Genomic DNA, 17,125 nt, shown 5'->3' with positions numbered 1-17,125 from the left:
AAAACATATAAAAAAGTCCTTCCCAGGCAGGTTACTGCCCAAATAATGACAAGTCAACCACATATGACAAAAACTTTAATTCACTTTTTTTGGTGGTGTTGGTACCTTAAAATTGCTAAGTAATGACCTGCACCAGCCTATTCAACCATAATTGAAAGTCTGGTCTGACAGCTGACTAGTAAGCTGCAGCAGTCAGACCACTGACCATTCCAAATTAAGCACGTGCACTCCTGAACAGACTGTCTGGAACTTCCAAGCAAACACTCTTTTTCTGCATCTCTTGATAAAATCTACTTTTAATCAAGTTCTTCACATTTAAACAAAACAACTCCCCAAACAAAAAAACCCCAACCATCCCCCCCAAAATCAAAACAATCAAAAACACTACCACACACTTCTTTTTCACTTTTCTACAAAGCCTATGAACAGTTCTAGCAGACTTTCCACTGTCCCAATTCAGCAGTATGTTGGGACATTATTTGCATAATCAGATAATGGAACAGAATGACATCATATTTCTAATATAGATTTAATATCTCATATTCTTTGGAGTTGATGAATTGATAAGATAACACATTTAAGTCAGGTAATGGATAAACCAATTCACCATCATCTGCTACTTATCACGTGGGGACTGGACTGTCTTTACACCAGATAATCAATTGAATTTCCCAAAATATTTCTTCTGAGCAAAGCTCTCATGTCCTCAACTGAGCAACATGCTTTCTTCTTGTTTTGCTTGTGCATATAAGGCATGTATCTCATTGACAGGAACAGTGAGATACAGGATTCAGAATAACCTGATGATTTAATTTTTCCCATGGCTATACAGTAGCACTTCCTAGTGATCATATAAATATTATAATCTTATTTTGATCTTAAAAGATTGAAACAGAAATAGCAACATATGGACTGCAGAATACTTGTTATAATTTATATTAAAAAACTTTAAAGGAACACTTTCTGCTACTTTGAAAAGTATATTGAACTATTAGGCTATGTTCAATAAGAGACTGCCATTAGTTAAGAATTTAAGGATGTTTAAACTTTGCAGTCTAGCACATTATGATAGAATAACAAATATACAGAAAAACCCCCACAAGTTGATCCATTCTTTGCAAGCACAGTCAAAAACTATATACAACAACCTTGAACCAAGAATGTTTTACGTGATGAACATTAGCAAAAATAAAAGGTAAAACTGAGGTTTCTTAATGGTTTATTTGCAAATAAAGCTTAGGGATTAATATTTAGTAACAAGTTTATATTTTGATGATTAATAATTATAATCTGGAAATCAAACTTAAAGTGGTTTAAACTTATGGTTTTTTTCAGAATGGAAATGAACTTAAGTTTACAGTGAAGCCTTTGTGAAGCCTTTGTTGAACCCAACCAGAGCCAACCAAACCCCCTAAAACCATTTACAGTTACTGAATCAGAATAAAAGCTTATCTAAATCTTGACAAAGAATAAATTGCTCAATAATGGACATATTAAATGCTGGCTTTCCCACCCACAGCTCATTCATATGTTAGCACAATCCATTTACAAGGCAGTGAGGAGCTGTTAAGGACTTGAACCTCTTACACTATGTTCTTCAAAGAAGGGGCTGCAAATGTCTTATTTTTGGTATGTAGTGTTGGTAGACAATATGTTGTTACTACCTTTAACAAGTACCTGATAGGCTCCATAGTTTCTCCCCCTTGTTCTAAGTCCACCCATGTCAATGCAAGAGTGCTTACATACACTACTTAAAACGTTTAGCACATATTTAGTGAAGAATATGGGAGGGAAGGAGCCAAGTATATAGCCTGCCATAGTAGGCTTATTTCCCAGTGCCACAGAAGTGATACATGTGTATCACAATGACATGTTTTGTCCTCCAGCTGCATATTCTCAACTTCAAAACCAAGCTATGGCACTACTGCAAATACAAATTGGCTGAAAGGAGAGACAAGCAATGTGTGCTTGCAGCCCAGAAAGCCAACTGTATCCTGGGCTGCACCAAAAGCAGCGTGGGCAGCAGGTGAGGGAGATGATTCTCCCACTCTGCTCTCATGAGACTCCACACTAAGTACTGTGTTCAGCTCTGGGGCCCCAAGCATAAGAAGGAAGTGGACCTGCTTGAGCAGGTCCAGAGGAGGGCCACCAAGATGATCAGGGCGCTGGAGCAGCTCCTCTACGAGGAAAGGTTGAGAGAGTTGGGGTTGTTTAACCTAGAGAAGGCTCTGTAAAGACCTTATAGCATCCTTCCAGTACCTAAAGGGAGCCTACAGGAATAATGAGGAGGGACTTTATCAGGAAGTGTAGTGATAGGACAAGGGGTAATAGCTTTAAACTGAAAAAGAGTGGGTTTGGATTAGATATTGGGGAAAAAATTCTTTACTGTGAGGGTGGTGAGGCACTGGAACAGGTTACCCAGAGAAGCTGTGGCTGCTCCATCCCTGCAAGTGTTCAAGGTCAGGTTGGATGGGGCTTGGAGCAACCTGGTCTAGCAGAAGGTGCCCCTGCCCATGGCAGCAGGTTGGAACTAGATGATCTTTAAAGTCCCAAGCCAAGCCATTTTATGATTCTATGACATAGCCAGGACAGCTGACCCAACCTGACCAAAGGGATATCCCATAACACATGGTGTTGTGCTCAGCAATACTAAGAAGAATACTAAGCTAAGAAAAAGGAGGGGGGCATTCATTATTAAGGCATTTGTCTTCCAAAGCAACCACTATGCATACTGAGGCCCTACTTCTCAGCAAGTGGCTGGACATGACTTACTGATGGGAAGTAGAGAATAAATCTTTTTCTTTGCTTCCATGTGCAGCCTTTGCTTTTCTTTGTTAAACTACCTTTATCTTGACCCATGAGTTTTTCATCTTATTTTCTCCTGTCTCCCTGAGGAGGGGTGTCGGGGTCTCCCCCCCCTGCCATGTAGCCCTGGGAGAGGGGCCCTGAGGGGACAGAGACGGGGTTTCCCTAGCCCCTGGTCAGCCTCGTTTCCGATTGGTTGTTCTGTGTTTCCCTGCGCGGGCAAGGACCCTCGGGTCCGGATTGTGAGAGTTCCTCGGCAGAGGTCTGGCCATGCGGCTGGAGAAATAAACATCTCTGAAACATCAACCAAGAATCTGTCTATATATATATATATTTCTTTTCCATGGCCTCCTGGTTTGGTGCATCGTGTTACAGTATCCCCGCTGTAACAGAGGGGGAGTGAGAGAGCTGCTTGGTGGGTACCTGGTAGCCGGACAAGGTCAACTCACCACAAATATTGAAAAAATATAGCCCTCACATTACTCCTAATTCAGAGTAATCCACTTTTAAAAACTGTGGCTACAAAGGAGAAATGTTCAGAAAGGTAATCAACCCATTTTCTTGTTTTTGGAGGTTTAGGCAACATTGCACACAGGCAAGTTTGATATGGTCTCTTTTAGCTCAGTTTTTCTCCCCATATACTTCAAATATTTAATAGGGATGGGGATGTAAGCAGAGATGCTTGTTAATTCAAGTTGATATGGTCTAATTCTTATCCCAAAATGAAAGGACTGTTAGGTTATGCTCTAAGAGTCTACCTAACCATGATCAAAAAACATTGCAAATCCTCTTGACCTAGGTAAGAAAAGGATCTAAAACCTTCCACCAGTTGGATACATCTAAAAGCAGCACAATCTCCTTAATCTGGACAGAGAGAAGGAAACTACAAAAAGTTACTGAAGTCTCCCATTCATGAATTATCCTTTGAAAGGGTCTTTTACTAACCAAAGCTTTGGCCAAGATAAAGCTCAAATGCATAGAACCATGCAATAACAAGGTCACAACTACAATCAGAAAGTCCTTTTGTCCGTCAAATGAAATACATCTTTTTTCTCCTTCTGCTATGCAGAAAATTTTGTAGTTAAAGGAAAGGGCAACAGTTTTGAAATTTAATTAGGTTTGGCAAGAGCATTCAGTCTTCAAAGTAATTCTTCTACTTTGGTCTTTTTCCCTACAAATCTCTTCTTTGAGAGGAAAAAAAGAGAAATAAATAAACACAGAGGCAAACATAACAGGCCAGTAACACAATACCATGCAAATCAAAACCAACAGCAACAGATTATCAGGACTGTGCTAGGCTTTGGGACAGGTCTGAACACAACAGAAAAGTACTTGGAACAACTGTTGGGTGAGAGGGTGTCTGCTCTGCAAGCAACAGAGAGAAAGCAAAGGGATGAAGTTACAAGAATTATGGTGGGAAACAAAATACCTTGAAAGCCAAAAAATCACATTTTATGGCTCAGAATTCAAATGTGGATTTTTTGGGGAGGGTTCATTTTGGTGGGTTGGGTTTGGGATTTTTTGTTTTGTTTTGTTTTTTGAAAGCTGATAAATCTTACCATCTTGTTAGTAGTTTTCTGGAATAGAAAAATAGAAACAAAACATCTGAAGAAGCTGTGTAAATAACATGAGGAAAGTACATTCTTGGGAACATAGATGAGATAGAATGGGGGAAGAACAAGATGCTACAAGGACTGAGGCAAATTTTGTTCTACAGACTGTCAAGTTGGAGGGTTTTTTAATTTATTTTCAAGTGAGGAAAGTACTACTGTTTCTCCCTCTTTCTCACTGGGAGCAACAAAAAAGCCAGAGAAGGACAAATAATTCCACACAGTTGAGCTTAAAAAAATTAAACAAATTAACTTAATGAAACTTAACATTTTATGAAAGGAGATTAATTCTGAATGCTTTTCTTTTTTTTTGTAAACATGGTCACAGTATAACACAATAGGTATACTGGAATAGAGCTAGAAAAGCCATCAGATATATAGTATTGGATTACTGTGCATTTTACTACTAAAAAACATGCAGGTTCTTATTGTAAAAACATTAATGTAAAATCAGTAACAGACATCTAAAACATACCAATACAGCTATATGATAGTCACAGAATATACTTCATTCTCTTGTGACAATGTTTGACAAGAGCAATGCAAACTCTATCCATTGTTTCAATATATATGCATCCTTTACATAAAAATACTTACATATATCTGGATCTTTACTTTTCTTTGTTTTGTTACTAAGACTTATCTCAAATCTATTAATATCAGATGAAAGATCGCTGGGGGAAAAGACAAAAAGCCTCAATTAATACTATACTTGGCCAACATTTAAATTTATTCTAAAGTTATTTCAATCCTGAGTTCTCATGACCAGCCAAAGACAATCATATTAACAAAGATACTTAGATTCATACATAAAATTCTATCCATCCATTTGTGGATCCTGTATAACCATGCATACAGTATTTTTAAAAAGCAGATACAAAACAGTACAGTGCAAAGAATCTTAAATGCAATGCAACTTTCAAGTGAAATTCAGTAATTCAATAAGATTAAGACTTACTCAAAGACAAATTCTTCTGACCATACAGGGTTCTGCCCTTCCCTGATATGTGTTTTTGCTACCTGGACACTGTTCAGGTAGATGTTACAATATGGATTAGTAAAATGTTTTACTGGGAGCGTATGAGCTTCTTCTACATGCAAGATAAGACTGCTGACCTAAAGAAAATACACAAAGTTTATTTATTTATTTAAGAAAGAATGGAATTCTCTCCTCCCTCCCCCATGTGGAGGCTTAATGTTAAGGAATAAATATTAAATACAAAATATAATTTCCTAATAGAAAGAGCAGGGAAGAGGAATAATGAAAGAAGATTTTAAGAGGCACCAGGGACAAAGTAAGAGCAACAACTTGAAAATAAACCTCTAGCACCATAGCTTTAACTCATTTTTTACTTTTAAAACCATCACTATAAGATTTACAATTACTAACTTTTCAATGCATAGAAAATTCTGCTGAAGCTAAAGACTTGTATCTTCAGTAAGAACCATGGACAAATCCAAACACAATGCTGCATTTTGTGATTTCCTTACAGATTAGGCTCAATTGGAGTCAGCAGCGAACCCTGGCAGCCAAGAGGGCAAACCATATCCTGGGGTGCATCAAGCACAGCATAACCAGCCAGTCAAAAGGGATGATGATCCTGCTGTATTTAGCATTGGAGCAGCCTCACCTTAAGTACTGTGTGTAATTCTGGGCCCCACCATTTAAAAAGGATGTGAAGGTCCTTGAATGCATCTAGAGAAGGGCAACCAAGCTGGTGAAGGAGTTGGAATGAATGTCCTATGAGGAACAGCTGAGGACACTGGGTTTGTCTAGTTTGGAGGGAAGGAGGCTGAGGGGTGACCTCATTGTTCTCTACATACAGCTTCCTGAGGAGGGGAAGTGGAGAGGGAGGTGCTGATCTCTTCTCCCTGGTATCCACTGACAGGATGTGTGGGAATGGTTCAAAGCTGCACCAGGGGAGGTTTAGACTTGACATTAGGAAGCATTTCTTTACCCACAGTGTGGTCAAACAGTGGAACAGGCTTTTCCCAGAGAGGTGGTTGATGTCCCAAACCCATCAGTGTTTAAGAGGTACTTGGATGATGCCCTTACTTAATACTATGATTTAACTTTTGGTCAGCCCTGAATTGATCATGGTGTTGGACTAGGTGATTGCTGTAGGTTCCTTTCAACTGAAATATTCTATTCTATTCTAAAAACCAGTAGATTATATAAAATTCCCTTAACACACTACACTCTTTTCTCCCAGTTATAAGGAAGATATTAGTCTGTACCATAGATTCTCAAAATAAGAGCACTCGGAAACTCAATTTCCAAAAAATGAGAAGTGAACACTGAACTAATTTACATTAAATACATTTTAAACACTCTACTATTTTACAAACTTCTGAATTGCATGCAATTCATAGCTTAATCAAATATCTACTGATATCAACTGAAGTCAATTTAGTCAAATAGAGGAAATATCATACTTGATCAGGTCAAAATTTCATTTAAATGCAAATATTCAGTACCAGAAATTTCAAAGGACAGTTCGAGAAACCCTGAAACTGATATAACTTCTGTAAGGCAGTCATGGAAGTATGATTTTTGATCTTTATACAGTTCATCTACCTTGATCATTCATGCTTTTTATACTTTTCAGCTCTCTAAATAGTCCAATACTTCCCACACTTATTTACGTGGAAATTCTTTTATTCATTCCAGCCTATAGTTTTCTCATTTTCTTTATACATTTGATATAAGATGATCAAAACTAACTGTATCCTAAATGAGAATACCATAAATATTAAATGGTATCTATCTTCCATATTATTCCTACATGCAGCCTAACATTTGCTTTGTGTTTGCAAGTACAGAATTATTTCAGATGATCACACTGTAGGTGCTTTGCTTTTTTGACTCCAAATTTCTTCTGCCACTTCATATATCAATTGACCTAATTTAGTCTACTTCTTCATAAGTATTCAATCATCTTTAATGTTGACCAGAGAATAATTCTGCATTTCCTAAAAAAAAAACCCACCCATAAAATGTATTCCTTTTCCTATAGACTGGTAAAACAGCTACTTCCAATATTCATAGCATTCAAAGATACCAGGGATTCTTGATTCTCATTATTCTTCAATCATCACTTATGTAGTCATTTATGATTATCTGTGCTCTACCTCTGAAAGAAATTCTGGCCACAACAGTACTCTCAAGAAACCAAAAGAATATACACCATAATCACAGTTAAGCATGTATTTGTCACTGAAAAATGAATAATATTAATTATACTATTATTTTGGTTACATGTGACATAAGTCTGTCAAATCTGGTGAACTGTAAGAGTAAAGACAATACAAACGCTGAATTGTTGACACTTTTACTTGAATGTGATCAGAAATTAATACCTACCAAAGCATCTGCCAATTGCCTAAACACCATTTAGATTTTTGTGTATATAGATATTATAATAGAGTGGAAGTCATTCCCATTGGCTTAACAAAGGTACTGTATAACTCAAAGAAAAAGAAAGTACATGCAGGATTTACTATTGTTGAAAGGAAAGTTCTGACATATATCATCATTTTGCAACAAGGAGGCAACCTCTCCCCCTCTCCCCCCCCCATCTCTGTAGCTTTACCTGACGTAGACGTTTATTTGATGTCCCTGGACTGTTTTTCCTTAAACTGCAAAACATCTGCAGAGCCTTCATCCAGTCCTAAAAGATAAAGGCACAAAACAGTGTAACAAAAAGTCAGATACAGCTTCTTGCAATAGAACTGACATATCAAAAAGTATCTGAAGTTGTTTCTTTATCTTAAAAAGAGCCAACTTGTATACAACTCAGAGTATGAAAATTTGAATAGTAAAGCAAAATTCATATATTTCTCAGTAAATCTAAAAAGACATTTGCAAATTTGAGTTTCTCTTTTAGAAATATCAAGCATTACTAATGGATATACAGTGTGACCTTTATCAATTTTCCAGATTAGTCATACTTAATTAAATAGAAAATGGTATATAAATTGAGGCAAGACTTGATTGCTTCTGAGAAAATAACAGATAAGTCAAACTGTTCTGATCATTCTCTCCTCTATTTTTATATGCAGTTGTATTTACTCTATGCGCTTCAAACAAAAAGCAGCATTAACAGAAAAACACTGAAAAGTATAACCTTCACCCCCATTCTCTCTGCTCACAAATACGTAAAGCAGAGTAGATACTTGGGAAGGTGGAAGACATGCTATAGCCTCATTTCTCATGTTTTCACATCCCATGCCCTCAAATTTTGTAAGTTCTCGTGAAGCACAAAATTTAGGTTTTGACTAACATTCATAAAGGTGTAGGTCAAAGATCTGCAAGCTACTCTCAAAGTGCAATTTAATAATTTTTAAAATACAGGTCCATTCAATATTGCAGCTATTCTCAAGTAAACCACTTTGGGAGTGAAGTTTAAGCTTTCAAAACCTTCCACAAAACAAGGAACTGTCAACTACGCATCAAATTTTTATTAGCTCGTGTCTTGGGCTTGCTTTCTTATTCAAATAAGAAAAAGCAAATAAAGAACCAGAGAACTTACTAAACACTCTAAAATAATCTAAATATTTCCTAGATACAGTCATCTTTATTCTCCCTTCTAATGGGAAAATCTATCCCCTTAAACATCACAGTTTACAACAGCAGGTAGGAACAATGCACTATAGTATGCACAATGACACTAGCTATGTCATGAGGCTAGCATATGTAATGTATATGAGGCTAACACTACATTACATTCACTTAATGATTTGTACAAACCTCAGACAACATGCAATCCATTGGACAGCTGCTTTGATATTTACCACATTATATAAAAACCATCAAATTTTCCTTAGTATGCCAATAAAACTATTCTTCTGTGAAATGTTACAAAGTACAGACAGCTGTAACTTCTGAGAACACAAGCATCAGTAAAACATCTGACTTACCTGAACCAGAATCATTTTATAAAAGAAATCCCAGTATTCTGTATAAATGCAGTGAACATCTTAAGTGTTAAGCAAATCTAAACCAAAAGCAGATTATACCAAATGTTCAGAAAATAGGACAGGATATTCTGCATGTCCTGACAGGATATTCTGCCTACTACACATTCTTAAATAAAATCAAATGCATAGCTTAACTTCTGAGACAAAATGTCTATTTCTGAGCTCTGGAATACCAAAACAACTTGATAAATAAGAACATTGTCACATCCTCCATATGCTCTCCTATTAGTGAGTGACTTTTAGAGAATTAAATTCCATTCCTACATTTCTTAATCAGCAAACATTAACTGTTAGAGAGCTAATAACTAAATGATACCAATGTAAAACACAAAAACCCCTTTATTTTGTGCAAGATCAGGGCCTAAGACAGGACAAATAACTGCAAATGGCTTGACAGATTTTGATTGGTGGGCATACCTGCATTAGCATTTTAGTTCTTATCAGGAATGTGCTCTTGAAACAAAACTCCCACTTACCATGCTCTGGTTCATTAGTTGGAAGAGTGTTGGAAAGCAAACTTTTTTTTTTGCACTGAACAACTCCAAAATATATTCTCCAGAAATATCTAATGGACACTAATGGAAGTTCAGTCCATGGGACCAGACTAGAACTCCTCTAAAGCAGAATCCCTAAAGCATAGGTAATGTAGGTGCTGGATTATCATCACCAACTATATCCCTTACATATCTGCTATTATTGCATGGTAATATTTGCTAATGTAGACATAGCCACCATACATTGTACACATGCTTTCTATTAGAGAAGGATAATATCATTAAACACTACAAAACAAAAAATTGCTTTTAAAATTATATTTACCAACAAAAGCTCTCACCTGTACTTGCTCTTGAGTTTCTCCTGCAAAGTAAAAGATGTAATGCTCTTCACTGAAGTGCTGAACTACTATCTGAAAACAGTTTGACCTTAAAATCAAACAAAACAAAAATGTCAGAAGAAAACCCAACAAGAAAAGTCTCTACATGCTTCAAAAGTGCATTTTGGTTGGAATAAATGATGTAATTTCAAGAAAACTGCACTCTAGTTCAACTAGTTTGTTTCAGAATATTTAAGAAACTTGGAACCGTTTGTATTGAATATACATGTACACTGACTTACACTTGAGGCAAAATGCATCTGATAGCATTAACAAGTCTTTTATGAGGACTATTCACCACGAACATTTTAAATCATGCACAGGTTCAGCATTACATCCCAGGCACTTAACCATGCATTATGGATTTGTTGTTTTAGGAGTTCAGGAAACTATATTAACATAAGGAATTCTTTATCTGAATGTGTTCCACAGCTCTCACAACCAATAAAATGTGTACTGGATCATGATCAAATATGTGTCATAGAAACTTTTAAAGCTTTAAATGTGACTATAACATCTTCTCCATTTTATGTATGTACACTCATTTGTCAAGAAATATCAAAAATATTTTGTACTGTTACATTAAAAGTTGAACACTACAAGTACACTGAGTCTTCCACATTACCTTCAAGGTAATTTGGCTCTCCCAAACACAGAGTTACATGAAGGATCTTACTTCACTTGCATATGATATTTCAGTATTCCCTTCCCCCCATCCATTGTTTAGGTAAATACTGGCATGGCATTTTGTGGCTATGCACACAGGAGGATTGAGGAGGGGGACAAAAAGTAGCTTGGTCAGGGGCTACTTAAGTTATTGTCAAAGACATGCAAAGCTACAGCTCTCACTGTACTTCTGAGAAAAGGGGAAAGATATTTTAAGTAGGTGGTAAAAATAAGAGGAATTTTGTCTCAACTACAGTTCTTCATCAACAGCTTTCCCAAGCAGGTGCAACCATACATCTCCTTCTACTCACACTTTCAGTGTTACTTATTATCCGAATATATTTTAACCCACAGTACAGTGTTTCTTAGAAGCTGCTCAACAGTCACTATTAACCAAAACACTCCTTGTTTACAGTCTCCACCAAAGTTTCATGTATAATTGCCAACTTTCATGAGGAATATTTCAGTACTTTTTAAAATTGTACTCTCATATCTATGGCTCCTCATTGCAATAGTTGTGCAGATTTTTCAAAATGATTAAGAAATGTATAAAAATCAGATGCTGCAAGAACACCAGATCTTTGCAGCTTAAGAAATGCAACTAATTTTAAACATCTTCACATTATCTATGTGAAAAGACTTAAAGTTGATTAAATACTCTTAATAAATATTAAGATGCATGGAATAACCAGAGCTGCTGTTTAATGTGTTTTTCTATCTGTTATGAAAAAATAACAACATTTGCAGGAGTAAATGCATCTTTTTCTTCTATATCGGACAGGACTGCATATTTTTTTGTAATTAACAATTCAAAAAAGTGTGATCTCTTTTATCTTAGTTACCAGTGATATCAGGAAGTGGTTTGATTCTCAATGTCTTTGCCAATAATCAAATCACTTGCAGTTGACATATTTAGTACAGTAAATGAAACTCTGAAAATGCTCTTTTGCAAAAATAATTTTTAAAATATTTGCTTATATGAACTAACTTGTTCCTCTAACGTTGGTTGGTCTAATCTGATTCTTATTGATTCCTAAATAGAAAAGCACTGACACATTATCTACCTAATTTAGCATTCTAATACCTATCAACAAAAGAATGTAGATCTTTTGGAACTGACAAAATTCTTGATCTTATCAATTCTTGGTTCAATAGGATTAAAACACTCAATACAGTTGCTTCACAATCTTTTTAATACATGTAGAAAAATTCATACACAATATTGAAAAATGACAGTACAAAAGGCCAAATCATTATCACATTGTATTACATGAGAAAATCTTAAATTCTAAAATTTCTTACTAGAAGCTGTTTATGAACAGTTACTAGCAATCAAGTTGCCATGGCTTAAGTTTCCATTAATCAGTTAAATTTGTCTACATATGCACTTGCAATCTACACCAATTATGGAATAAAATGCAATATGAACCAAGAGTCACAGTACTTGCATTTCACAATCAGCAAAAGCTAAAAAAAAACCCCAAAACAACAACCAACCAAAAAAAACCCCCACACGTGGACAGTAACAAGGGTCAGGTGTCAAAATCCAAGTTTATTGTGCCAGGCCAACTTGCTCATTAGTGACAAATTGTTTGTATCTTGTATATGCCTCAAACTAGTAGTTAACTGTCCTGCTGCATGTACAAGAATTAAAAGCCAGTGCCCTACCTGCCAAATAAACTGTCATGTACTCCATAGACCGAGCACACACTAAGGTCTATTAATCCTTTAGGTTTTGTGGCTCGTTTTTCACTTTCAAAATAAATAAGGTGGGCATCATTTCCCTCCAGTATAAAGTACAAGTTTTTCCATCTCTTTCCTTTGCCTGTAAGGAAAGCAAGTAAGAAATTACAATATTGTTTTAAAGAAAATGTAAATTTTGTAAATGAAGAAAAAAGAGAACAGTAAGGTTTTTGTCAAAATGCAAACAGAAGAACAACGTACAGTGAATTATGTTTAAGCAATAATATCAGTATACATACTCAATTTTTTCAGCATGTAGCTAAAACTAGACCCTCTTCACAGATTAAAGTACAATTTTAGATGGTTCACTACACATTTTCATTAATCTCAACAGGATTAAACCAGTGTGTGTGAGCTCTGTTCATATCAGTGAGAAGACTACATCTATACAGTTTGCAAATAATGTATGATGCTGTAAGCAATCTAATTTATTATGGCTATTTTAAGTAAGAAACAGAGTTCTCTTTATATGAGAAAATGATTCCTAAACTCTTACCAACTGATCAGCATAACAAATTGCATCACAAGATCTTAAATCAAAATTACTAAAAACCACAAATGGGAATACAGTATATGCAAATCTGGATCAGAACCGTACCCCAAACACACATATATAAAAAAATTGACCAGTTTCACATTTCAGGAAAAAAAAAAAAAAAAAGGCATTAATAAAAAAAATGTTAATACCTGGAGATTTATATGTCGAGATTTGTTGGAAGACAAATTAGATGTACCAGTAAAATGTGGATTTAGGCACTGACTAAAACAAAAATAAATCACTCATTGTTTAATGTCCACTGAATAAAACTGATAAGGTTCTGCAGCTAATTCATACATAAACCACAGTACATTTTGGAAAAACATTCAGCCTTAATTTTCATCTTGATCATTATAGAGCCACCACAGCCCTTCGTAAACAACCTTTTGCTCACTTCAATTTTGCCTCCACTAGTACCACTACTACACAAAATATGCATACATATCTGCATTTTTTAGAAAAAAAAACATTTTAAAAATTAAACAGAACTCACTTTTTTTCAGAAGATATCCTTTTTTGACAATATTTTTATAAAAAGCATCCTTTGTTTTGCGACGAATTGTATTGTAGATTTCTTTTCCATCCACTGTATCATTAAGCACTTGTTCTTGATGCTGGTAAACAAGGAAGAAATCAACATTTTTTTAAGCTCAGAGATCACTGTGAAACAATTGCATACTATCCAGCTGCAATCGAACTTTTATTGAATGCTACCAATTCTTTATTCTCTCATGTATCTTAACAAATCAATATAATTTAATACAATATCTTTGGCAGAAATATAATATAACTATTTCTTGTGGAATGATTAGGCCGCAATTGTAATATGAGAAGAAAAACAAGGTTTAAATACAGACCAACTTTCAAAAAGTAACATCTATTTATTTGCTTAATACTAAATAGAAAGCAGCATCTTTCAGCGATTTATGCAAAATTTACACAAATCTTTAAAGGTTATTTAGCTTCTAACTGTCTTCTACCACAGATTTTGGGACTGAGTAATTAAGGATTAACTCTGAATCAACAAGAATGTTATAGATCACAATAAAAACTGAATTATTAACACACAGCTAATGCACAGTTCCTCACTAATCTTATTAGCACTCATATCCTAAATGACTATCATTGTAACAAAAAGCAATAGGAAAAAGTAGAAACAGGACATCAAAAAAGGATAAATTCACATATAAAACAAAGATCTGGAAATGTAGTTACCCAGCTAGAATGGCCAAAAGCCAAGGCAAGTTTGACCTTACCAAGTCAGCTGATCAGCAAAAGTTCTTTAGCCATAAGAAAACATGAAAAGCGAGACTATCAAGCAGTGAGAACAGTATCAAGATGAAGTGATATGCACTAGCTCCATACTAAATACTTTACTTTTCTCTCCTCTATTCTATAAGAATCATGGTTTTGAACATGACAAAGGCAAGATGAAAAACATTTCAGTAATAGGAATTACAGGGCTGACAATAGAAGCAATATCCAAGTTTTTACTAACTCCATATGATCTCCATAACATATCTATGAAAGAAATAACATACAAAACAACACATCTAGTGAAAAATGTTTTAAAGTAAATTTCAAAATTAAAACCAGGAAGTCTATTAGATTGAAGCAAACAGCATGCAAGACTTTTGCTTTTTTTTTCTTCAAAAACAGAGCATGACAGTATGTGGTAATTACACCACCAATATCTTTTTTTTTTTAAACAAAATCACAAATATATCTGAATAACTTAAAATAATTTGATGCAGTCTCACATGGCAAATTAGTCAACACAGAGAAAGTTATTTATACAGGAACCATAATTGGATAGACAAAGTGCCAAAAGGAAGATGATTGCCATAATCCAAAAAGAATGATGGAGAACATAGAAAGTTATTGGGTGAAGCTTTTCAAGGATGTCTCTGAATTCAAGTTTCCTCACATTTGTCTCAAACACATTGAAGAGCATGAGTTAATAGTAGCAGAAAACTGGGAAGCATTGATGACAAGTCAATCAGCAAAAAAAACCCCAAAAAACAATCAGAATAATAAGGTATAAGTCTAATAATACACAATAAAATTTGCTCTTGTTGATACTTACCAATAGTAAACAATATAATACAATGTGGGTACGGTAATGACACAGATAACTTTCTAGGATATGACACAGATAACCTTCAGCAATCTGGTAAACACTCTCACAGAAAAAAGGAATTACTAATGACATCGCATTCTGAGCTGTTCTGGTCCATTACATTCAAGAAACACAAACTCACACTGGAACTGGTGGTAGTAGGGCAACTACAAGGATCTTATGAAGAGACAAAAACCAGATTTTGGTATGCTCATCTTAGTGAGCTGACTAAAGAAGAATACAAGAAATGCCATTGAATTTCTATAATAGATCTAACAAAGGGGTAGCTATTTAGGTTAGAAATTAAAACCAAATTTCTAACCATCAAAACAAGAAAGCTGAAGAATAGATAGGGAGAAAGGATAAAAATATACTTTTGAACTAGTTATAACTTTATGAAAAACTAGACAATATGGTTTGTTTATTATCAGTGGTCTCTTAGGATGAATTTATGCTACAGGGCAACAATGTTCTTGAACACACCCTGTAATCCCGGCCCCTTGATCATCTCTGAAGCTCTTCTGTTCATATAGATTTTCTCTGAGGGAAGAAAGATACTAGACACAGAAGAATAGAGAGCAGCCTAGTTCAGGGACCAGAGTTAGGGGCACAAGATGGAGCATTTACACCCCAGAGCACAGACAAAGCTTATCATAACTTCTGTTTACTACAAGCCAACCTTAGATAAACAAATGCATATGAAAATAAAATGAAAGTAACACACAAACTCAAAAAAATTCAGGAGGGGATGATGCTGTTTAACTACAATGGATACCTCTGCAGTAATTCAGTTCCTATATTTTAAATATTTGAGGATTAAGTCAATACCTTCAATAACAAGCGCTCAGAGATGAAGTTTTACCTGCATTGGAACAGGATCTTTAAGGTAATATCCTTCAACAATCTGTTCTTTTCTATAATGTTCAATGATCTCAGCAATACTGTTCAAATAAGAAAAATAAGATTTAAAATGTTAAGTCAATTAGTTTTTCCTCTGTACTAGACATGCAATCACACTACATTTCCTCACAAATTTATAATAAAAATCAAGTGTTAAACATCATAATCTCATTTGCAGCAATGACAATCTACTAATACATTGAAGTCAAGAAAATTCACAGAACTGTATTTATTTATTCTAAACTTCACAGAATATTTTCAATCAGTTGTTGGAAATGCATGTATTGAGTGTCTAGGATGGAGTTAACTTTCCCCACAGCAGTCCTCGCAGTGCTGTGCTTTGTATTTTTAGCTAGAAAGGTGTTGATAAACAACCAGTTTTGGCTACTGTTGAGCAGTGCTCCCACAGCATCAAGGCTGTCTCTCCAACCCCATTCCTCAAAAGCCAGGAGGCTGGGGGTGGGCAAGAGCTTGGGAGGGGACATAGCCAGGAGAGCTGACCCAACGTGACCAAAAGGATATCCCATACTCTATGATGTGCTCAGCAATAAAAGCTAAGAGAAGGGGGGGAGGGGGGGGCATTCACTATTAAGGCATTTGTCTTCCAAAGCAACCACTATGCATACTGAGGCCCTACTTCCCAGCAAGTATATGGACATCACTTGCTCATGGGAAGAAGAGAAAAAAAATCTTGTTTTTCCTTTGCTTCCATGTGCAGCCTTTACTTTTCTTTGTTCAACTGCCTTTATCTTGACCCACAAGTTTTTCACCTTATTTTTCTCCCATTCCCACTGAGGGGGCTGGGGGGTGAGAAGGGGTCTTGGTGAGCACATGGCAACCAGACACGGTCAACCCACCACAATGCCAAATGAGTACACTACCTTTTCCAC

At 35.6% G+C, this 17,125-nt stretch overlaps 1 protein-coding gene across 1 annotated transcript in view; it reads right to left on the bottom strand.

The window, feature by feature from the left end:
• Window positions 1–16,284, bottom strand: part of LOC103621501 (ras GTPase-activating protein 1) — a gene marked incomplete at its 5' end in the record, with an annotated part of 42,571 nt that extends 26,287 nt beyond the window's left edge. The window contains 7 exons of the mRNA XM_008640323.2: window positions 5,013–5,089; window positions 5,374–5,531; window positions 8,009–8,086; window positions 10,231–10,318; window positions 12,604–12,760; window positions 13,710–13,830; window positions 16,198–16,284. Coding sequence (XP_008638545.2) covers window positions 5,013–5,089; window positions 5,374–5,531; window positions 8,009–8,086; window positions 10,231–10,318; window positions 12,604–12,760; window positions 13,710–13,830; window positions 16,198–16,284 — 766 coding nt within the window. The remainder of the gene's footprint in view (window positions 1–5,012; window positions 5,090–5,373; window positions 5,532–8,008; window positions 8,087–10,230; window positions 10,319–12,603; window positions 12,761–13,709; window positions 13,831–16,197) is intronic.
• Between the last annotated feature and the right edge of the window lie 841 nt (window positions 16,285–17,125).

This window comes from Corvus brachyrhynchos, unplaced genomic scaffold (genome assembly GCF_000691975.1).
Source record: "Corvus brachyrhynchos isolate BGI_N302 unplaced genomic scaffold, ASM69197v1 scaffold529, whole genome shotgun sequence".
Classification (NCBI taxonomy): Eukaryota; Metazoa; Chordata; class Aves; order Passeriformes; family Corvidae; genus Corvus; species Corvus brachyrhynchos.
Note: the sequence above shows the minus strand (reverse complement) of the source record. Positions and strands in the feature narration are given on the sequence as shown.